Raw genomic sequence first — 21551 nt, 5'->3', positions numbered from 1 at the left:
TTATGTTGTAAATATAGAGATATATGCTTTCTTTAGTTATTGTTTTGGAGACTTCCTTTCCTATTGTATTAATCAAAGCTCTCTATCAGTGAAATAGTTAATAAAGCAGATGATCATATGTTACTGTATCAACGTGATAAGAAAAAATTGTTATATGACAGCAAAGCATACTACATATCAATCTACACAAAAGAAACCTATCGACCATTTATTGTTATCATGTTATATACACCACAGCACATGATAGAGATGTTATACACATATTTCTAAAGCAGGAGTATCCAAACTGTTTGGGTTGGGATGTTTGTAATAATTAAATATGAAAATTCAACACAATTATTACATGAGGCTAAATACATTGATTTTCTTATTACATTGTTGTAATAATATTGTTAATAATATGGTCACATATTGTGCTATTTGCATGAAACATCATCAGAATGCAATACAGAAAAATGGAATAAGTATTAATTAAAATGCATATTTTCAAAAGGACTGCCTACATTACATTGTACACCACTTACAGGAATGGCTAAGCTGAAACAAACACTGATAATAATGTACACTACATGCAGGCATGGTTAAGCTTAAACATGCTCGTTTTTAAAAATGAAATCACACTGTATCATGTAGGTACATGTATGGTTAAGCAGAAACCCTTTTTTTAAAAGCACATTTTATGTTGGCATGAATAAGTTCTGGTACATTTTCTATATGCTGAAAATGTAATACAGGACAGATGTACAAAACATGCACACAACACAACACACACACACACACACACACAATTTGCCACTAAGTGAACCATGCATAACTATTGATGTACAGATGTACAAAACATGCACACAACACAACACACACACACACACACACACAATTTGCCACTAAGTGAACCATGCATAACTATTGATGTACAGAAGTACAAAACATGCACACAACACAACACACACACACACACACACACACACACAATTTGCCACTAAGTGAACCATGCATAACTATTGATGTACAGATGTACAAAACATGCACACAACACAACACACACACACACACACACACACACACAATTTGCCACTAAGTGAACCATGCATAACTATTGATGTACAGATCTTCAGCAAATTGAACAATGATTATTGACATAAAAACACATTTTGATAGGAATAACTTTCTGTTCATTAAATAATTTTTGCAGAATGGAACCTTTAATACCACTAGAAAATAAGAAATGCATAAGAAAATTGATTGAAAATATGAAAATTGTATTTGCGGATATCAATGGAGGCAATAGCATGACACTATGGATTCTCCTTATATGTCCCTAATAAAACATAAATGAAAATGTGAGAGGAACTGGTACACTATTATGAAGTGAATCCAAACTAATCCTAATTTCAAAACTGGAAATGTCATCCAAGAACCATGATGTGCTCAAGATGGCATTGTCCAGAATTCCATTGAATAATTTATAACAGTTCCAGAATAATATTACTGTCCAAATAATGAGCACTTTCTATTTCCACAGAGCAGTCAAAACAAATGTTTTTCCAGTTAAATAATATCTAAGTACAACATAAAACATGTCTGCAGACTTACAACAGGAACACAAGTAATGTGAATGACTCCAAAATAGGAATGAAACTGATTGCTCAGTCCTCACTTCATATACACTGCTACTGCAACTATAGTTTACTGATCACACTACTGATTTTGCATCAATCATGTCTATTAATGTGACCTAGCCCAGTCAATGGGAAGTTAATGATTTCTTCTAGAAATGTCGAAACCCCATCATCCAGTGAGAAATTAAGCCAAAGGTGAAATTTAAGTCATATTATTAAGATTATTATTATTATTAATTGTCAACACTTACATAAGCATCTATTTATAGATCCTGTGCAATACTATACTTTTAACAGATTCAGGTCATGTAGGCAAAAATAACTAAAGATATTCTATACAGTTTACAGACATGAACAAAAATTATAAAAATTAGATAAAATTATCTACCAAGAGTTACAAAACATATAGATATACATAAATGTTTACTCTGGTTTCTTTATCACTGAAAGCCACTGGGTATTCTGGCTAATTGACAATCAGCTTGAAAGTTTGGTTCCTTTGGTTGCTTATTAGCACATTTCTTTAGTTACTCCCCAAATACATGCATTTAGAGTTTTCTACTGTACATTCATTTTATGTTAATATTAAAATCATTCAGTACATTATAGTAGGGACTTTTATTATAGTAGGGACTTTTATAAGTGGGTTTGACATGACATTGGTCGTCAGAAACATTATGCATGTTAATAAGACATTTGCAAGAAGAACACAAAGTAGTTAACAATGACCCAGCTTACTTTGCTGGATGATAGGGGATGATGTCCTGAAACCATGAGTGTTTCAGATGACAAAAAAGGAATGGATAACCTTTGACTCTGATGTAACTCTGGATGCAATAATGCTATCAAAGCAATTTAAGAGCAATAAACTCATAAAACTGCAAAGTTTGGATGTAAATAAATTGATGTCAACTTCATTATTTCAAATTGATGATCTCTAATTTGCATAGTCATCTGATGTATTTAATCATCATTGTGAAAAAGCAAACACTTGATTTGCATCATATTAATGGCTACCATGTCCTGATATATATATATACAGTATATTAAACACAATACCTTAGATGCGTTATTTGCATTCACTGTAATGACAACATCATTGGGATCTTTTTCAATGATAATGTTGAAATTGTTCAAAAAGAATCTCAATGACCTCTTGCATCCCAACTTTTGTCGAAGTGAAAATATATTTGTTTTACACAAGATACGAAAGGAACTTTCTTTTTTCGTATAAGAATAACTAGCCCACAATCAGATGTTTTATAATTATGTAACACGGACAAGTTTGTAATAACTCTGAAATTTAAGAAAAGTGAGTTGGAGGTATAGCAGAAATTTATAACCTCAAATTAATTTATATACGACTGCTCCTGTGACCTAAATAGTTAGAGCGTCTGCCTTGGATGTGGGAGGTCATGGGTTCCAACCCTGGCTGAGTCATACCAAAGACTTATAAAAATGGTACTAGCAGTTGCCTCGCTTGGCACTCAGCAGGAAGAGGTCAGTGTTAGGACTGGTTGGTCTGGTGTCAGGATGTGCCTGGGTGGGACATAATGCTACATGTCTGCGACATGATGCACCAGTGTTAGACATCACTATACACTGCCACACTCAGACTTCATAGCAGTATGACTGGAAAATTGTTAAAACTACATTAAAAATCCAAATCACACACACACACACACATTTATATACACTATCTTGCTCCAACTTAGAAGCATCAATGGTTCCATCAACATGACTGGAACGGAAGTCTTGATAAATACTTGATCAATTGACAGAATAAAGTCTCTTGCCCTGAGTCTCTTCTTATAATTAGCAATAAGTTTAACACAATTTCTCTCACCAGTTTTGCATAGCATTTCCATATCAGAAAATGGTTTTCCATATTGAGCTAAGGTGTTGGCTGTGTTGAGACAGGTCAGTGTTTATTTGCATTTTATTTTACTATGATGGTTTTTCCCAGCCATAGCTTTTATCCCTGTACTTTCATATGAACTTTCCTTCTCTGATTCTTCGTGGCTAAAGTAATTGAACTTTTTATCCTAGCAACTACTTCTAAAGTGATCATAACATGCATTTTGTCATTTAAATGTAAACACACATTGTGCCTTAATTAGCTTAAAATGTTTTACTTAAAATGCATTATTCCTGTTGGAAGTTGGTTGTTTCTGTGTAATAAATGACTAGTGTCATTTAATAAGTTTATAAAGGAAACTGATACTTAATGTAAGCAATTATGTGGCTTTCATTGATTTAATTTCAGTGACTTGATGGACTGAAATCAAAGGGTGATGTTTGAGTAAACACAGCATAGCAAGTCATTTAAAATACTACCAATTATAATGGATTTGTTTTGTTTGAAGACTGCTTTAATTGGTTGATATTCCAGTCCCCTAACCCAGTCAAGTGTTAATAGAACATTCTACTTTTTTTCATTTTCCGCTTATTGTAGGTGTGACATCTTAATATGTGAATGAATAAGTTGAGAGAGATAGATTCAGACAATCAGTATTCCCAAAGAGTATGAATGGCCAGATAAAAGTAGATTCTAGCGTTCAGTATTCCAAATGGAAATGAATGGCTAGATAAAGGTAGATTCAGGCAATCAGTATTCCAAAAGGGAATGAATGGCCAGATAAAGGTAGATTCTGTTATTCAGTATTCCAAATTGAAATGAATGGCTAGATAAAGGTAGATTATGTTATTCAGTATTCCAAATGGAAATGAATGGTTAGATAAAGGTAGATTAAGGCAATCAGTATTCTAAAAGAGTATGAATGGCCAGATAAAGGTAGATAATGTGATTAAAGGATAGAGATCAGCACTTGTCCAGCTTGTTTCAAAATAAGAAAGAAAGCACTTGTCCTAGACTAGTTCTATAGAAAATTTTATTTGTTCAACTTCTAAGTAGTCTGGGACTTTGGGCTTTGGTCAGCTCTGCTAGATGTTAACTTTGCCATGCTGTATTTGTCCTGTAATGACTTGGTCACAGTAGTTAATCCCCACTATACACTGTAGAGACACACTCGTTAACCATAAATCACTTTAGTATGGTTATAGAGATGATCTTTCTATATACAGATGGTAAGCGTAATCATCCAGTTACTATTTATTCAGTAATGACACATATCACGGTAATTAGACACACACACACACACCCACACAGAGTCACTGACATCATTCAGAGCTAGATTTAAACTAGTTCAAACATAATATGTGCAATTTTACTACAATTTGTTTTCATGGAGGTAATGCAACACTAGGGAAGGCTTGTAAAGGTCCTTAATCTACATACACTTACTACAGTTACTGTTCTGCTTGACAATCATACAGACAGTTTCATTTCTCCATTACAGAGGTTTTTTTAATGTGTTGGAAAGAAATGGAAACTTTACAAATAAGCTCTACCTTATGTTCATCCACAATAGCATTCATTACGACAATTTGTTCCCCTTGTCACTGGTCTGTTTTCTGTGTTTTGTTTTTAGCCATCCTAACCTACCGAGTTTTCCCCTTGTCACTTGTCTGTTTTCTGTGTTTTGTTGTTAGTCATCATAACTTACCAAGTTTTCCCCTTGTCACTGGTCTGTTTTCTGTGTTTTGTTTTTAGCCATCCTAACCTACCAAGTTTTCGGCTTGTTACTGATCTAATTTCTGTGTTTTGTTTTTAGCCATCCTAGCCTACCGAGTTTTCCGCAACATGAAGAAGATCTACATCAAGGTGCTTCATGCTTCAATACAGGTGGCTGCCCTCATCTTCGCATCTGTGGGACTAAAGGCAGTTTTTGACTCGCACAATCTGGAGAATCCACCATTCAAAAACCTGTACAGTCTTCATAGCTGGCTGGGTCTCAGTACAGTTATACTTTTCGGACTTCAGGTGGGTTGACGATCCCAGTCAGGGCTTCAAATGCTTTTGACTGTTGCCAAACATTTTTCCATGAAAATTAATGTAGCTGCTGGGTATTGATTAAGCATAAAACTGTTAGAGTAAGATGCTGTTTATAGTAAGAAAGCATTGATATATTGCATGAAGTGATGTACGGTGTATTTTTCTCTGCTTGATTTAGAGTATTTTCCATTTATTATTCCTTTGTTCTCTTTTCAACTTTTTATTGAATTTTTTTTAAAATACATTTTTATTTAGAGTCTTTCACTAAAACACTATTTATGCTTATGATTTAAAAAAATGTATAATGTATTTCTGGATATAACATGGTACAACAATAGACCTTTACCAGAAATCGTGGCACAGTATAACAATATGGGTTGAAAGAACACAACATGAAACTTGGTATTACATCATCATATTCTTTCTAAAGCAGTAATACTTGAAAAATTTTGATAATTTCTGATGTATCACCACAGTTTGGTGTATAAAGCTGTTCACAGTATATCTTGGTTTGGCACTGGACTGTTCTTTCATTAGTGTGGTTCAGTACATATAACAAACTTGGTGGTTATGGACCATAACTACCATGTTATAATGAGCTGTATATAACACTTATTATTTGGTTGAGCCTAATGGTGAACTAGCTTCTAACCTAGTATTTTGTGGGTGATAATAATAGTTAGTTTGCTTCAATCTTTTCCTGTTTTTTTTTTTCCATCATGATGTAAATAGCCTGTATGCTAATGAAATGTCTTGCTTGCTCTGAAATGCTTCATAACTTGGTCTGAGGGTCTGGTATTAGAACTAACTTCATAACCTGGTCTGAGGGTCTGGTATTAGGACTAACTTCATAACCTGGTCTGAGGGTCTGGTATTAGGACTAACTTCATAACCTGGTCTGAGGGTCTGGTATTAGGACTAACTTTATTTAAGTTAGCAAAGGTCATCTGAATCTTAATGCATAGACTAAACATTGGATAATGCAAAATTGTGCCTAACCAGTAAAAACTGATCATCAGTGAATGGTTTTAATCAGTTACTCTTTGCAGAATCATTTGATGTGATTGATTGATTATAAATTGTGACAAATTGTGGCAAAGTGCAGAACTAATATCTGGACTGGCTGGTCACTTTATAATCATGTTACCAAGACTTTAATTGAGTCAATAGTTTTGCTTGCTTTAGTCACAGTGCGATCCAAATGTAATGACATATGGTGAAGCGACACTGGACATTGCTGGTCAACTTGTCTGCATGCCCTCATTCAGAGAGTAATCTGCTTGGCCAAAGCCCATAGAGAGGAAGGGTTTGGACATGGAGCCAGCAACCTCATCCCAGAAAAAGTATCCAGCTGCAGAAACTTTTGAGTTAAAACACTACTGCCATTGCAGGGAGTGAGGTAAAAATGAAGATGCTGGACTAATTATGGATGAGGACAGAAACTGAAAGGAAGTCTTAACCCTGACAGCGGATATCCTTACACCAAAGCGCTGACATCAAAGTTGACTCAGATGCTGGAATATAAGAACTTTATATCAGCCAGGAAGATCAGTTATTCATGAGTTGCAGCAGTACAAACATGGCCTCCTTGGTGTTACAGAAAAGTTGGATAGACTGGTGTAGGTAGAAGAACTTTATCGAAATGTGACACGAACCTCTTCTTTGGCAGGAAAGATTACCAGAATGACAAAATTGTTTTGATTTGCCAAAATGACCAACACATACATCAGAAAGCAAATTGAAACAAGTCTCAAGAATAAGTACAGTATGTTGCAAGAGTAGATTGTAATGACTATACATGCCTTCAACAAGCAATGCAGGAACCAAGAGTTGACTAATGTCTGACAATACATGCCTTCAACCAAGCAATGCAGGAACCAAGATTAGAATGTAATGACTTTACATGTCTTCAACCAAGCAGTACAGGAAGCAAAAAGGGACTGTAATGACAACACATACCTTCAACAATGGCAATGCAGGAAGCAGGATGGGACTAATGTCTATACCTGCTTTCAACCATGCAATGCAGGAAGCAAGAGGGGACTAATGACTATACATGCCTTCAACCAAGCAGTGCAGGAAGCAAGAAGGGACTGTAATGATTATACATGCCTTCAACCAAGCAATGCAGGAAGCAAGAGAGGACTAATGTATATACATGCTTTCAATCAAGCAGTGCAGGAAGCAAGAAGGGACTGTAATGATCATACATGCCTTCAACCAAGCAATGCAGGAAGCAAGAAGGGACTGTAATGACTGACTATACATGCCTTCCAACAAGTAATGCAGGAAGCAAGAAGGGACTTTAATGTCAATACATGCCTTCAACCATGCAGTGCAGAAAGCAAGAGGGGACTGTAATGACTATACATGCCTTCAAACAAGCAATGCAGGAAGCAGGAGGGGACTGTAATGACTATACATGCCTTCAACCAAGCAATGCAGGAAGCAGGAGGGGACTGTAATGACTATAAATGCCTTCAGCCAAGCAGTGCAGGAAGCAATCAATGCAGGAAGCAAGAGGGGACTGTAATGATTGTACATGCCTTCAACCAAGTGATGCAGGAAGCAAGAGGTGACTATTGACTATACTTGCTTTCAACCAGGCAATGCAGGAAGCAAGAGGGAACTAATGACTGTACTTGCTCTCAACCAAGCAATGCAGGAAGCAAGAGGGAACTATTGGCTATACTTGCTTTCAACCAGGCAATGCAGGAAGCAAGAGGGGACTATTGACTATACTTGCTTTCAACCAGGCAATGCAGGAAGCAAGAGGGGACTATTGACTATGCTTGCTCTCAACCAGGCAATGCAGGAAGCAAGAGGGAACTAATGACTATACTTGCTTTCAACCAGGCAATGCAGGAAGCAAGAGGGGACTATTGACTATACTTGCTTTCAACCAGGCAATGCAGGAAGCAAGAGGGAACTAATGACTATACTTGCTTTCAACCAGGCAGTGCAGGATGCATGAGTAAAATTTAGTGGCTGTATATGTCTTTAACCAGGCAGTGCAGGAATCATTATCAGAAAACACAGAAAGAAGAGTAGATATGTCAGTCCACCTGGAGGGTGATTGAAGAAATGAAGCAGATAAAGAAACACATCTGGATGTCAAGTTCCCTCAACTGAAAGGATATCCAAAGAATTGCACAGCAAACAACTACTGAGTGAAAAACAGAAAAATAAAAAATTAATAGATTTTTCATTAAAGGACTTGCAACGATAGCAGAGGAATCAGTAGGTAGGCAAGAAATGAAACTCTGCACAAAATAACCAGACACCGAAGGAGTTACTGTGGAACAAAGCAGAACCACCCACTGAAAAACAAAGATGGCAAAGCCATCTCTTATGAGAGACAGAAGATCTCAAGATGGAAGGAGCATTTTAAAAGCATCTTAAACAGGTCAGAGTCAATAAACAAAGGAGATATTTCAAGAAACAGTATATAGTGAAGGACAGTTGAGAAGGAGATGAGGGTAAGTAGTCTGACATGAGAGATCATCATTAAACAGCCCCAGACCAACAGCAGTGGTGTTCATTTTTGGAAACCTTATGTGCCACCTAAGGGATGAAGAGGATTGAATGAATGGCTGGTGACATTAGTCATATTGTATGGACTAATGTTGAGTATACAGTCCTGCCTACCTTGGTTACAATGCAGTCCAGCTATATTAACTTAATATGAATGGACACTTGGACAGTTCTTCCTGGCTGGTGACATTACAGTCACATTACCTGGACTTTAGTTGAGTGAACAGTCCTTCCTGCCTTACTTTTCACTGTGCTGCATTACAAAAATTGTCACTTCAGACATCTGAGTCTAATTACTGTGATGGTCTTCAATGGATTTTCTTTTGGAATCAGAGTAATAATAAAGTGAATGCAGTTGCTTATTTCCTTCTTTTAATCTTCAGTTTTTTTTACAACCAAAATGTTCATTTTGTGCTGCATGCAGACTGTTGAGGAAAATAAATGGCAGTAAGTCATGAATACTATTTAAATGTAGACACTGTCAAAAACTAAATTCTATAATATATATGACTTGAATCCTAGTTGGCCGTGGCACAAAATTTACCTTCAGAATGTTAAGTTTGATGTTTGTCACTGCTTTCTTCTATATTAAAGGCATTTATTAAGAGGGCTACTGCATTATTTAATTTGTAGTGTGAAACTAGTCATAGTGCTCTATTAATTTTGTGTAGCAGAAATTCATGAAAATAAGAATAATTCAGTGAGTAATCCAAATAGCATGGTTTTACCCTTGGTTCAGAGATTTTGAGAATTTTGTAGATTTCAGTTAAAATGTAATTTAAAAAGTAAACCGATCAGCTACATTTGCATGTACTTAAAATAGAACAACTTAAAACAACTTTAGCTCAAAAAACTTTTCAACAGAATTTGAACAAGTTTGACAGAAAGCATTCTGTCATGTAGGACTTTAAGTTTGGCACTAATAAGGTTAATCCACCATTTAGTATGGCCATAATTTTGTTACTACAAAGCAATCAATAAATGACTCATTGGCACAACAAGTCAGCAGGAGTTGATCAAATTTCACAGAAAATCTCCTGGCATGAGACACTTTAAGTCTGTGATAGTAATCCTCAATCTAGTGTAGTAAATGGAAAAGCTTGTTCAGTGTTAGTATCTTATAGTATCAATAATCTTGAATGTTCTGATATACCAATAATTTGGATGTCCTGATGTACCTCAGTGATGCAAGCCAAAATGTCTTTGAATGAACTCTCATTAGTTCCAAAGAATGTTTTAATCCAAAATGTCAATTAGCACTTAGTAATTCCAGTGATTGATTTAAATCAAATTCCTCTTGAATTATATCTGATCACAACAATAAACTCTGATAACAAATGATACACCCACTAGACCCTTGGTGCAATAGAATGTTCTGCAAAACAAAGCATGTCAATGGAAAATTGCACAGGCTTGTGAATAAGGCTGGGCCTTAAATTTAAATTCTAGTGAACATCTTGTTTACCTCTTATTAACATTACAAAAATAGTTAATCAAAAGCTCCATCCACAACCCTCAATCATGGACAAAAGCCAAGGCATATAATTTAAATAAAATATTCATAACACATTACATTGGGGGTAACTGCCTTCCTCTTCCAGTGGGTGTGCGGCTTCATCTCCTTTCTGTTCCCGCGCCTGAGTCTGGGGATGCGTCAGATGTACATGCCAAACCATGTATTCTGGGGACTCGCCATCTTTGGGATGGCTGTTGCAGCAGCACTGACAGGAATCATGGAAAAGGTCACCTTCATCAGTAAGACAATGTGAGTACCACTGCCATGCTTATTTGTTATAAGGCCTTATTTGACAAATTAATGGAACTGTTAAGTGTTACTATTATTTAGTTTCACAAGTTATTCAGCTGAATCAGAACACGTTTACTTTATGACAATATTTTTCATTGATATGAATCATGGAGAACAGTCTTTTCTTAAATGCAGTAAGCTTATATGAAATATGTTACACCTTAGTTAATGTGCTTCCATGCTTAAGCAGAGTTACACCTTAATTAATGTGCCGACTTGTTTAATTAGAGTTACACCTTAGTTTATTGTGCTGACTTGCTTATGTAGAGTTTACACCTTAATTTATGTGCTGCCATGTTTAAGTAGAGTTACACATTAATTAATGTGCTGCCATGCTTTAGGAGAGTTAAACCTTAATGTACTACCGTGCTTTAGGAGAGTTACACTTTAATTAACGTACTACCATGCTTTAGGACAGTTACACTTTAATTAATGTACTACCATGCATTAGGACAGTTACACTTTAATTAATGTACTACCATGCTTTAGGACAGTTACACTTTAATTAATGTACTACCATGCTTATGGGGAGTTAAACTTTAATTAATGTGCTGACTTGCTTTAGGAGAGTTACACTTTAATTAATGTGCTGACTTGCTTTAGGAGAGTTACACTTTAATTAATGTGCTGACTTCCTTAAGTAGATGGAGATTTTTTCATGATTGACCTGTATTAACTGCCATGCTTGTCTTTTGTTAGAAAGGGGTTCCAGCATAAGGTATATGAAAACCTTGGGCAACTTGATTTCTAAAAAAGTCATTTACAGAAATAATTTTGATATTGAGGTTCATCTTTATCATGGTGATATTTTGTAACATTAACTTATATCATTATCTGTGTATTTCTTTATTCATAGGAAAAATGTTGTTGTAGATCTACTGGTTGTCACAAACCACAGAATGGAAGATCCTTTGTAAATTATCCATCACTGAAGATTGAAGGATTTAACTTTTGAGGCATAAATACCAATTTAAAAACTAGAGAAAACATTACACTATTATTACCGTACACAACAATAAAAACTAAATACACATTTGAGCAAGCTACTACTTTAAACAGATGCTCAGCATTTTGTCTAACACTTCTTTTTTATATGCCTGCCATGAGATAGAGCAATGGAGCGTATTGTGTTGAGATGTTGATCATCCATCCATCCATCTGCCCATTCATCCCTTCAAGCTCACATCGGCACAATAACTTTATTGGTTGAATATCTTCAGTTACAAACTTTGTGGAGGCTTGCACTTGAACTGAGGAAGAAACATATTGATTTTAGGGTCATGAAAAGAAAGGTCAGAGTCACAATGAGTGACACAAGGAAAATGGTCTCTGCACAATAACTTTATTTATCTGCCCTCTACAATTACTAAACCTTACAGATTGTTTGCATGGGAGAGAAGGGAATAACTATATTGATCTCATTGTCAAATTTATGAGTAAATGTCACTGTCACCAAAGTAAGAAAATTGGTTTTCATAAAATAACTTGAGTTTTCCAACATCTACAGTTGCCAAGCTTTTTGGGTGGTGTGCACTTTGGGTAAGGAAGAACCATATCAGTTTTGGGTTGGAAAGGTCAAAAGGTAAAGATCACTTTGAGTTCTCCATCATATACAATTTCCAGACATTTTGGATGGCTTGCAGTAACTGTTGAGGAACTCTGATGCTTATGCCATTAATAGGTCAAGACAACATTGACTGAAGGAATAAAAATGGTTTCCAGACAATGATATAAGCTCTAAAGGACATTATGTCAACAAGCCTTTCTTGTTTTTTTTCAAAGTTCAGGGTCACTAACAGCAAGAAGAAAAATGGTTTGTGCAAAATAGTATTAATTTTGCATAGACCGTGCCCAAACTTTGCAGGTGGCTTGCACATAGAGGATGAATCATATTGACGTCAAAAGGACAAATGTCAAGGTCACTCTGACTGAAAGAAGAAAAATAATTTTGCACATAAATTTATTTTATCTACATTCACAACTATTAAAAAGGGGCATGTATTCCTGCCCTCAAAATGGGAGTTGTAATTTAAGTTGAATTAAAAAAGACACCATAAATTACATGCATGATTTTATTTCAACATATATGTGATCAGTCATAATATAGATGTACAAGTCACAGAATGACAACTGAGAAGGTTCATATATGGCCATAAGTTAAAATATCCGTGAACTAATGAACCTACTATGTGAAATATATTTTTCTAGATTGAGTTGGAAAACATTTAAAACTTAATGTAATTGTAATTCTTCCACCTGCCTAGACAAATATCACACATGCCCAAAAATGTAACAAAATGCTGTGTTTTATTGTTGCTGTAGTAATAGAGCAAAATAGATCATGTTTAAAAAGCATTTATTGAACTCTGTAACAGAACTTCACACATTTCTAAGCAAATTAAAAGCCCTGTCTACAGACAACTATAATCACGATCATTAGAAAATATTCCATCATCCTCATCTTCCTTACATTCAACACAAACTCAGACTCCTCATGTTTACATACCGACTTGGTAAATAGAAAGTAATCTCATGTCTAGGTCAGTTAAACTGGTGGTTTAGTGGTTAGCATCCTGGACTCACAACTGAAATGGTGTGGGCTTGAATCCTACCATCAGATCATCAAGGTAGGCTCCTGTGGTATGTTCATGGGTAATGGGCTTTAATCTAGTTACAAGTGGTTTTGAATCCTACCATCCAGGTCAGCTACTGTGCTGTGTCCTTGGGCAAGGCACTTTAATCCAGTTATGGGTGTTGGTTTGAATCATACTGTCAGACTATCTGGGACAGCTACTGTGGTGTCCTTGGGCAAGGCACTTTAATCCAGTTATGGGTGTTGGTTTGAATCATACTGTCAAACTGTCTGGGACAGCTACTGTGGTGTGTCCTTGGGCAAGGCACTTTAATCCAGTTATGGGTGTTGGTTTGAATCATACTGTCAGATTATATGGGACAACTACTGTGGTGTGCCCTTGGGCAAGGCACTTTAATCCAGTTAAGGGTGTTGGTTTGAATCATACTGTCAGACTATCTGGGACAGCTACTGTGTTGTGTCCTTGGGCAAAGCACTTTAATCCAGTTAAGGGTGTAGGTTTGAATCCTACTGTCAGACTATATGGGACAGCTACTGTGGTGTATCCTTGGGCAAGGCACTTTAATCTAGCTAAGAGTGTGAGTTTGAATCCTACCATCAGACCATCCACTGTCAGCTACCATGGTCTGTCCACGGGCAAGCATTTTAATCCAGTTACAGTTAGTTTTAAATCCTACCATCAGACCATCCACTGCCAGCTACCGTGGTCTGTCCATGGGCAAGCATTTTAATCCAGTTACAGTTAGTTTTAAATCCTACCATCAGACCATCCACTGTCAGCTACCATGGTCTGTCCATGGGCAAGCATTTTAATCCAGTTACAGTTAGTTTTAAATCCTACCATCAGACCATCCACTGTCAGCTACTGTGGTCTGTCCATGGGCAAGCATTTTAATCCAGTTACAGTTAGTTTTAAATCCTACCATCAGACCATCCACTGTCAGCTACCATGGTCTGTCCATGGGCAAGCATTTTAATCCAGTTACAGTTAGTTTTAAATCCTACCATCAGACCATCCACTGCCAGCTACCGTGGTCTGTCCATGGGCAAGCATTTTAATCCAGTTAAGGTTAGTTTTAAATCCTACCATCAGACCATCCACTGTCAGCTACTTTGATGTGTTCTTGGGCGAGGCACTTTAATCCAATTGCCTTTGCAGGGAGCTGTAAGCTCATTTAGTAGAGTATCAGACTCATAATCCAGGGGTCCTGGGTTTGATACCTATTCATGCCTGCTTGGGTCAGCTGCCTCAGTTTGTCCTTAGGAAAGGTACTTAGCTATCATTTCCTCAGCATGGTATGGCTAATATATTAAAACCATCAGAAACAGAAAAAAAACCTTATTGCCTTGTAACTAAATAACTGGTTTGTGTTACTGTGCTGTAAAACACCAAACAGCAGTTGCATAATAAATATAGTAGGATTTTGCTGATTGGTTATATTTGTAGAATTCAAACCAGTCAGATGTGAGGTCACCTGTGGTATTGGTAAGTGGTTGAATGCAGAGACAAAGAGCAACAGTCTACTTGATTGGCTCGTATCAAACACTTTGTAAAATTCTACTGTAATCAAAACAAAAACTCTTCATGTTCCTATATATTTTACAAAAAGAGCCACAAAAAAAAAACAATCGATTGTTGAGAAGACGTATTGATACATAAATTACAAGAAGATGCATTAGATCTAACCTTTGGTTGTTTGGAGCACTAATAAGACTGGGCCTATGTTAGTTTTACACCATGATGTTAGAAATATAATGCTTTGTTTTGTTACAGCGACTATCCAAGCTTGCCATCGGAAGCCCTGGTTGTCAATTGCCTAGGCCTGGTGATAGTAGCACTGGCTTTATGCGTGTTTTTTGTGGTCACAAGACCTGAGTATAAGCGGCAGTCCACTCCAGATGAAGAGCACATTCAGTTGACAGGAGAATGATGGGAAGAGGACTCCAGCAAACCACCTACCAGTTCTGACAAACTTTAGACTGGGTCTTTTCTGTTGGATATTTGTTTTTATCTACCAGGAATCTACACATACTCATAACTGCATTTTCTTTATTTAATTTATTGCAGATAATTCACCCAATTTTCTAGTTGGCTTGAAAATAATGAAAACTGAGAAGTATGTCTGTATTTGTGCAGGTCATACAGAGTTCATCTGATAAGTTTGCTTTTTGTCTGTCTTTCTTTAGAAACAATGCTGGTATTTGGGAGTTACAGGATAGGCAAGCATTTCTAAATTTCCGTTAGGGTGCAGACCCGTCATCATTATTCCTGGATAAGATGAAGCCCTTTCTTTCATTTATCAGCTTAAAGATTTACACACAAATACCATTTTATGAATCTCTTCCCTCCAAATCCTACTTGACCCTATGCCAAACATTGAGCATTATATTTCATTATGTGTAGCAATATGTGTAGTAAATACTTTCCCATAGCTGAAGACAATTTGGTAGCTTAAATTATGCCACCACCCACCCAAGCATTAAGAAACTGAGCCACCTTGACTAGAAGCTGAGGGCACTTTCATCGCAAGTGACTTATTCACACATACGCTGTGCTCATTAGCAACTCAGACTTCGGCACCAACGTTGAGGCACATCAGGATGCATAAGTGGATATATAAATAGAAATTTTGGTAGCCAAATCATAACCAAACCAACTACTATACACCTTTTACAAGCCTGGCCATCTGACAGACAAGACCCACCTCCAGTTTATTGTTATATATATCACAATATAGATCACAGGTGTTGACTTGTACCATGTGGTAGTTGGAAAAAATATTTTTATCAATGTCAGATATTTTGTTGATAAGAGATTATACATATGTGACAATATTTTTATGTATCTTTTGTGTTGTTATTGTTGTAGACTGTGGCATCCTCCTTCGCTCAGCATCAAGAATGATCATTTTGCATTCTTTCTGCCTGTTGTAGAATCAATCAATATAGGAAAGCAGCTGACAGATGAGTCAACACATTTTCACTATTTTGACCTTAAGATGATCTGATAAGATTTTACTTTCATGGTAAATTTTGATTACGTTTTTTCAATATGTTAAAAGAAAATTTGACTACTTTGAAATTTAAGTGTAATCATAAATAAAAATGTTATCCCTGAAATGTAAAACTTTAATACAAATATTTCATATATATCTTTGTTAGTGAAAGTGCCATATTTGAGTTGTTTCTGTTTTACTGAAACAAAATACAGGTTGAAAAGTCCATCATAAAATAATAATACTTAATAATGTATGGCTTTTACATTAATTGTTTCAAAATTATTTAAAAACATGTTGCAAGTTAATTTGATGTGTGTGTGTGTGTGTGTGAGAAATATATTGTTTGACAGGCATACGTTTTAGATAGTTTAAATTATAGCAACTAAAGACCTTTTGCGAGATGGTTTTTTGTAAGATGTGAAAAAAGGAAAACAAATATACAAGTTTGTGATAGTCACCATGGGAACAGATTTGTAGCTTACTTAGTGGCCTACTTGTTTGACTTTCACAAACTTTTAAGTCTAATGCTGATGGTGATATTTTAGTGAATTGTTAAAGGCAACATTAGTAACATTTTCTTTCCATATTTTGAAATGTAATTTGATATACATGTGTTAATTCTTCCATTTTCTCTATTGGAGCCTGCAGGATTGGATCATTTCATAGAGCACATGTATATAAATCTATATGTATTCGGGGCAGAGAATATGCATGAGCACCATTACATTAAACATCCTGGATAGGAGAACAAATATAAAGTAGATTATTAAATATGAGATAACAAGCAAAGAGATTGAAAGTTAGGTACATACTAAACATTACATGAGGCTGTGGAAAGTTTCAGTTAAAACTTATACTGACACCAAATTTTCATTGACATCAAAATGTGTCCGTTTATTCTAGAACTCATTTGCAAAAGTGACTTAAAATATTTCCAGCTTTTGGTAGGTATTTTTGATTGGATATGTTGTTTATAACTGACCGATGGAAAGAGGTCTCACTTGGCCCTATTCTTTGAATTTTATGACACTTAAATGGGGGCTTTACTTTAGTTTATGGGAAATGACAACCCCATCCCCCCACTTTTATATTTGTATGTAAATAATTAATACTTTTAATCCTGTTTAGTAGATAAAACAGAAATGTTACTTTCATACTAATTACTGGTCTTTAAGCACTTCGAGTTTTTTATTTGCATAGTGTCCTTTTCTCTATTGATGCATTATTAATCAAGTTCATGGAAATTTCTTAGAAATTGTCAAAGAATGGCTCTTTTTGTAACTTATGTGCATTACTGATGCACAAATGATGAAATAAATATGTAATATTCAGCTTTGGTGATGTCACCAAAATTGTCCCATTAACTCATTCGGCCCCAGGGTTTTTTGTCGTTGTATTAGAAACATCATTTTCCATTGGTTATTTTTTTTTTTTGCATAATGGATCCATCATTTTCATATGGAGACCGCAATTTATTCCAAATGCCCACCTTATCCTAGTTTTTGCAAAGAATCACCTGTCTATGTGCAGTTAAGACTGGTATGCCTTAGATCTGAGGCCAAAAGGTCTAAAATCCAGACACAAAATCACATTCCGGCCTCTAGTGAAAATTTTGGGTGGAAAAAAAACGGGGACCAAAAAATGAGGTTTTTCCCTCTGTATTTTGTAGTGCAACTAGAACTTCCAGATTATTTGGTATCATTTTAGAGCTATACCTGTCTGCTTTTTTTAATACCACCTACGTTGGTGTGTTTTAAATGACCTCGGAACCAGGGTATAACCTCATCACGTCAACAGACGGGATCGAGGCCAAATTGGATAAGCATAAGAGCATATCATGATAGATTACTGGAGTCATGTCTAGTATCCTTTTCTATAATTATTCAATCATGTCAAAATTCACAGCATATTTAGACATGTGCTTGCTTCATTGTATTAGTTTGACTTGTTTTCATTAAAGTGTGACCCATACAACATATATATTGTTGTCTCCTTGAATTATGTAAGTTTCCATTTAATGAGGTTATACAAGGTTTTCCTTGTCTATTAATTTGCTAATAAAGACATAGGGGTACAATGTATGCAAATTACTGACATTAAGGAATTCACTTAAATTTCGTGATTCTACACCAGTTATTTTATACACTGCTGTGCTAATTATGGAATTTCGTAAAGGACAAATTTTGCCTAACTGTAACCATGTCACAAAATTCTGATCTCAAGATCAGATCTAGACATATCAGAGCATCATAGATAATTTAATGCTGTCAGCTTATACTGTTACCAGATGACTGGCCAATGTACACTGTTACCAGATGACTGTCTTCTTCAGAAGATGGAAACTGCTACTTACAATTGGATCTATATAAAAAAGTTTGAATAATGGAAACTGCTATTGACAACTGGGTCTATATACACAAAAAGGTGGTGAAATCGTAGAAACTGTTATTGACCACTGGGTGTATACAAAAAGGTGGAATCGTGGAAACTGTTACTTCATAACTGTCTCCTTCAGCATGTAAGAGCATGGAAACTGTTAGCAGATAAATGCTGGATTTGTGTTGTTTACATAGAAACACACCACTGTCAACAATAAACTTCCCAACTCCACATATTTGTATAACTATAGGAAAAGTATTCTACATTTCTTGTTAAAGGAGACATTTATCATGACCTACACGGAGACAGTGGCTATCTTTATATTTATCATGACCTACACGGAGACAGTGGCTATCTTTATATTTATCATGACCTACACGGAGACAGTGGCTATCTTTATATTTATCTTGACCTACACAGAGATAGTTGCTAGCTTTATATTTATCTTGACCTACACAGAGATAGTTGATAGCTTTAGATTTATCATGACCTACAAAGACAGTTGCTAGCTTTAGATTTATATTGACCTACAAAGAGATAGTTGCTAGCTTTAGATTTATCATGACCTACAAAGACAGTTGCTAGCTTTAGATTTATATTGACCTACACAGAGATAGTTGCTAGCTTTAGGTTTATCATGACCTACAAAGACAGTTGCTAGCTTTAGATTTATATTGACCTACACAGAGATAGTTGCTAGCTTTAGATTTATCATGACCTACAAAGACAGTTGCTAGCTTTAGATTTATATTGACCTACACAGAGATAGTTGCTAGCTTTAGGTTTATCATGACCTACAAAGACAGTTGCTAACTTTAGATTTATATTGACCTACACAGAGATAGTTGCTAGCTTTAGGTTTATCATGACCTTCACAGAGAGAATTGCTAGCTTTAGGTTTATCATGACCTACAAGGAAACTGTTGCTACCTTTATATTTATCTTGACCTACACAGACATTTGCTAGCTTTAGATTTATCATGACCTACAAAGACAGTTGCTAACTTTAGATTTATATTGACCAACACAGAGATAGTTGCTAGCTTTAGATTTATCTTGACCTACACAGAGATAGTTGCTAGCTTTATATTTATCTTGACCTACACAGAGATAGTTGATAGCTTTATATTTATCTTGACCTACACAAAGACATTTGCTAGCTTTAGGTTTATCATAACCTACATAGAGACAGCTGCTAGCTTTAGATTCACCATGACCTACACACAGATAGTTGCTAGTTTTATATCTATCATGACCTACACAGAAACTGTTGATAGCTTTAGATTTATCATGACCTACAGAGAAATAGTTGCTAGCCTTATATTTATCATGTCCTACACAGAGACAGTTGCTAACTTAAGATTTATCATGACCTACACAGACATAGTTGCTAGCTTTAGGTATATGATAACCTTCACAGACATAGTTGCTAGCTTTAGACTTATATTGACCTACACAGAGATAGTTGCTAGCTTTAGATTTATCATGACCTACAAAGACAGTTGCTAGCTTTAGATTTATATTGACCTACACAGAGATAGTTGCTAGCTTTAGGTTTATCATGACCTACAAAGACAGTTGCTAACTTTAGATTTATATTGACCTACACAGAGATAGTTGCTAGCTTTAGGTTTATCATGACCTTCACAGAGAGAATTGCTAGCTTTAGGTTTATCATGACCTACAAGGAAACTGTTGCTACCTTTATATTTATCTTGACCTACACAGACATTTGCTAGCTTTAGATTTATCATGACCTACAAAGACAGTAGCAGCAGAGGGGGCGAATCGGACATTTTGTCCAATCGTTATTTTGCTTAATTATTACTTTCTGCACTCAACGATCTAGTGTCGTCAGCGCCTGGTAAAAAAAAAAACGACGATGTCGTTGGGGGATCGTCCAATCGTCATTTGGTTTAATTAACACCTTCTGCGCGCCGATCCCCAGCGTCGTCAGCGTCCGGTAAGCACATCGACGACCGCGTCGATGTCATTGCCCCCTCTGCTGCTAAGTGGTTATTTACAATGAAGATCCTCATGATCTTACAAACAGAGTGATCACTAACTCCTCCTCTTGTAGATCAATCAGGTTATTTGACTGATCGGTAATTCTAAAATTAATTCTCGTTAAAAACTGATCATGGCATCGCATATAGACCGGATTAATTGGACTCTCAATGATTAAAAATCCCGGAGGGGCTGTTGGTGAAAATGAATAAAGGATATACCCCTGTTGAGCCTGATTTGATTGCTTGGTATCCACCTGGTAACTCCCTTCGATAACATCACACACTAGATTGATTGCTATCACCGATGCGATATTTACGTTGTATGGAGCAATATGCCTACCACCATCTCCGTTATCGTGTCTGAGGATATAAGTTGGTGGATTGAGAAAATCATCAAGAAACTTTCTTAGTTCTGGCGCGTTGTATCCTGAAAACCTAAAATTGGGTAAATTGGCTTCTATAATATTATTCTGGGTTAGAAATTTTTGTTTATTATCATCGCTGTTAGCAGATATTGTCTCAACAATTCGTTTATTAATATATTCCATGTCTGATATAAGTTGATTTAACACCTCAACGTGTTTTCGTGCTTTTGTTTTCCGTAGCTGTTCTAGTTGTGATTTGCAAATATAATTAATCTCGATAAAAAAATTATTGATATCATTTAAACTAACTGTGACCTCGCCGGACGATTTAGGAGTTTCCTTATGCGGAAA

At 35.9% G+C, this 21551-nt stretch overlaps 1 protein-coding gene across 3 annotated transcripts in view; it reads left to right on the top strand.

Moving 5' to 3' along the window:
• The window catches only part of LOC149776599 (ferric reductase SjCytb561-like), a 39546-nt gene extending 21121 nt beyond the window's left edge, over window positions 1-18425 (top strand). For all 3 annotated transcript variants that reach the window (XM_089941088.1, XM_089941089.1, XM_089941087.1), the window contains 3 exons: window positions 5294-5502; window positions 10650-10813; window positions 15223-18425. In XM_089941088.1, coding sequence (XP_089797214.1) covers window positions 5294-5502; window positions 10650-10813; window positions 15223-15379 — 530 coding nt within the window. In that variant the 3' untranslated portion in view covers window positions 15380-18425. The remainder of the gene's footprint in view (window positions 1-5293; window positions 5503-10649; window positions 10814-15222) is intronic.
• Window positions 18426-21551: the final 3126 nt, after the last annotated feature.

This window comes from Sinohyriopsis cumingii, chromosome 18 (assembly GCF_028554795.1).
Source record: "Sinohyriopsis cumingii isolate HCF-2022 chromosome 18, ASM2855479v2, whole genome shotgun sequence".
Lineage (NCBI taxonomy): Eukaryota > Metazoa > Mollusca > Bivalvia > Unionida > Unionidae > Sinohyriopsis > Sinohyriopsis cumingii.
Note: the sequence above shows the minus strand (reverse complement) of the source record. Positions and strands in the feature narration are given on the sequence as shown.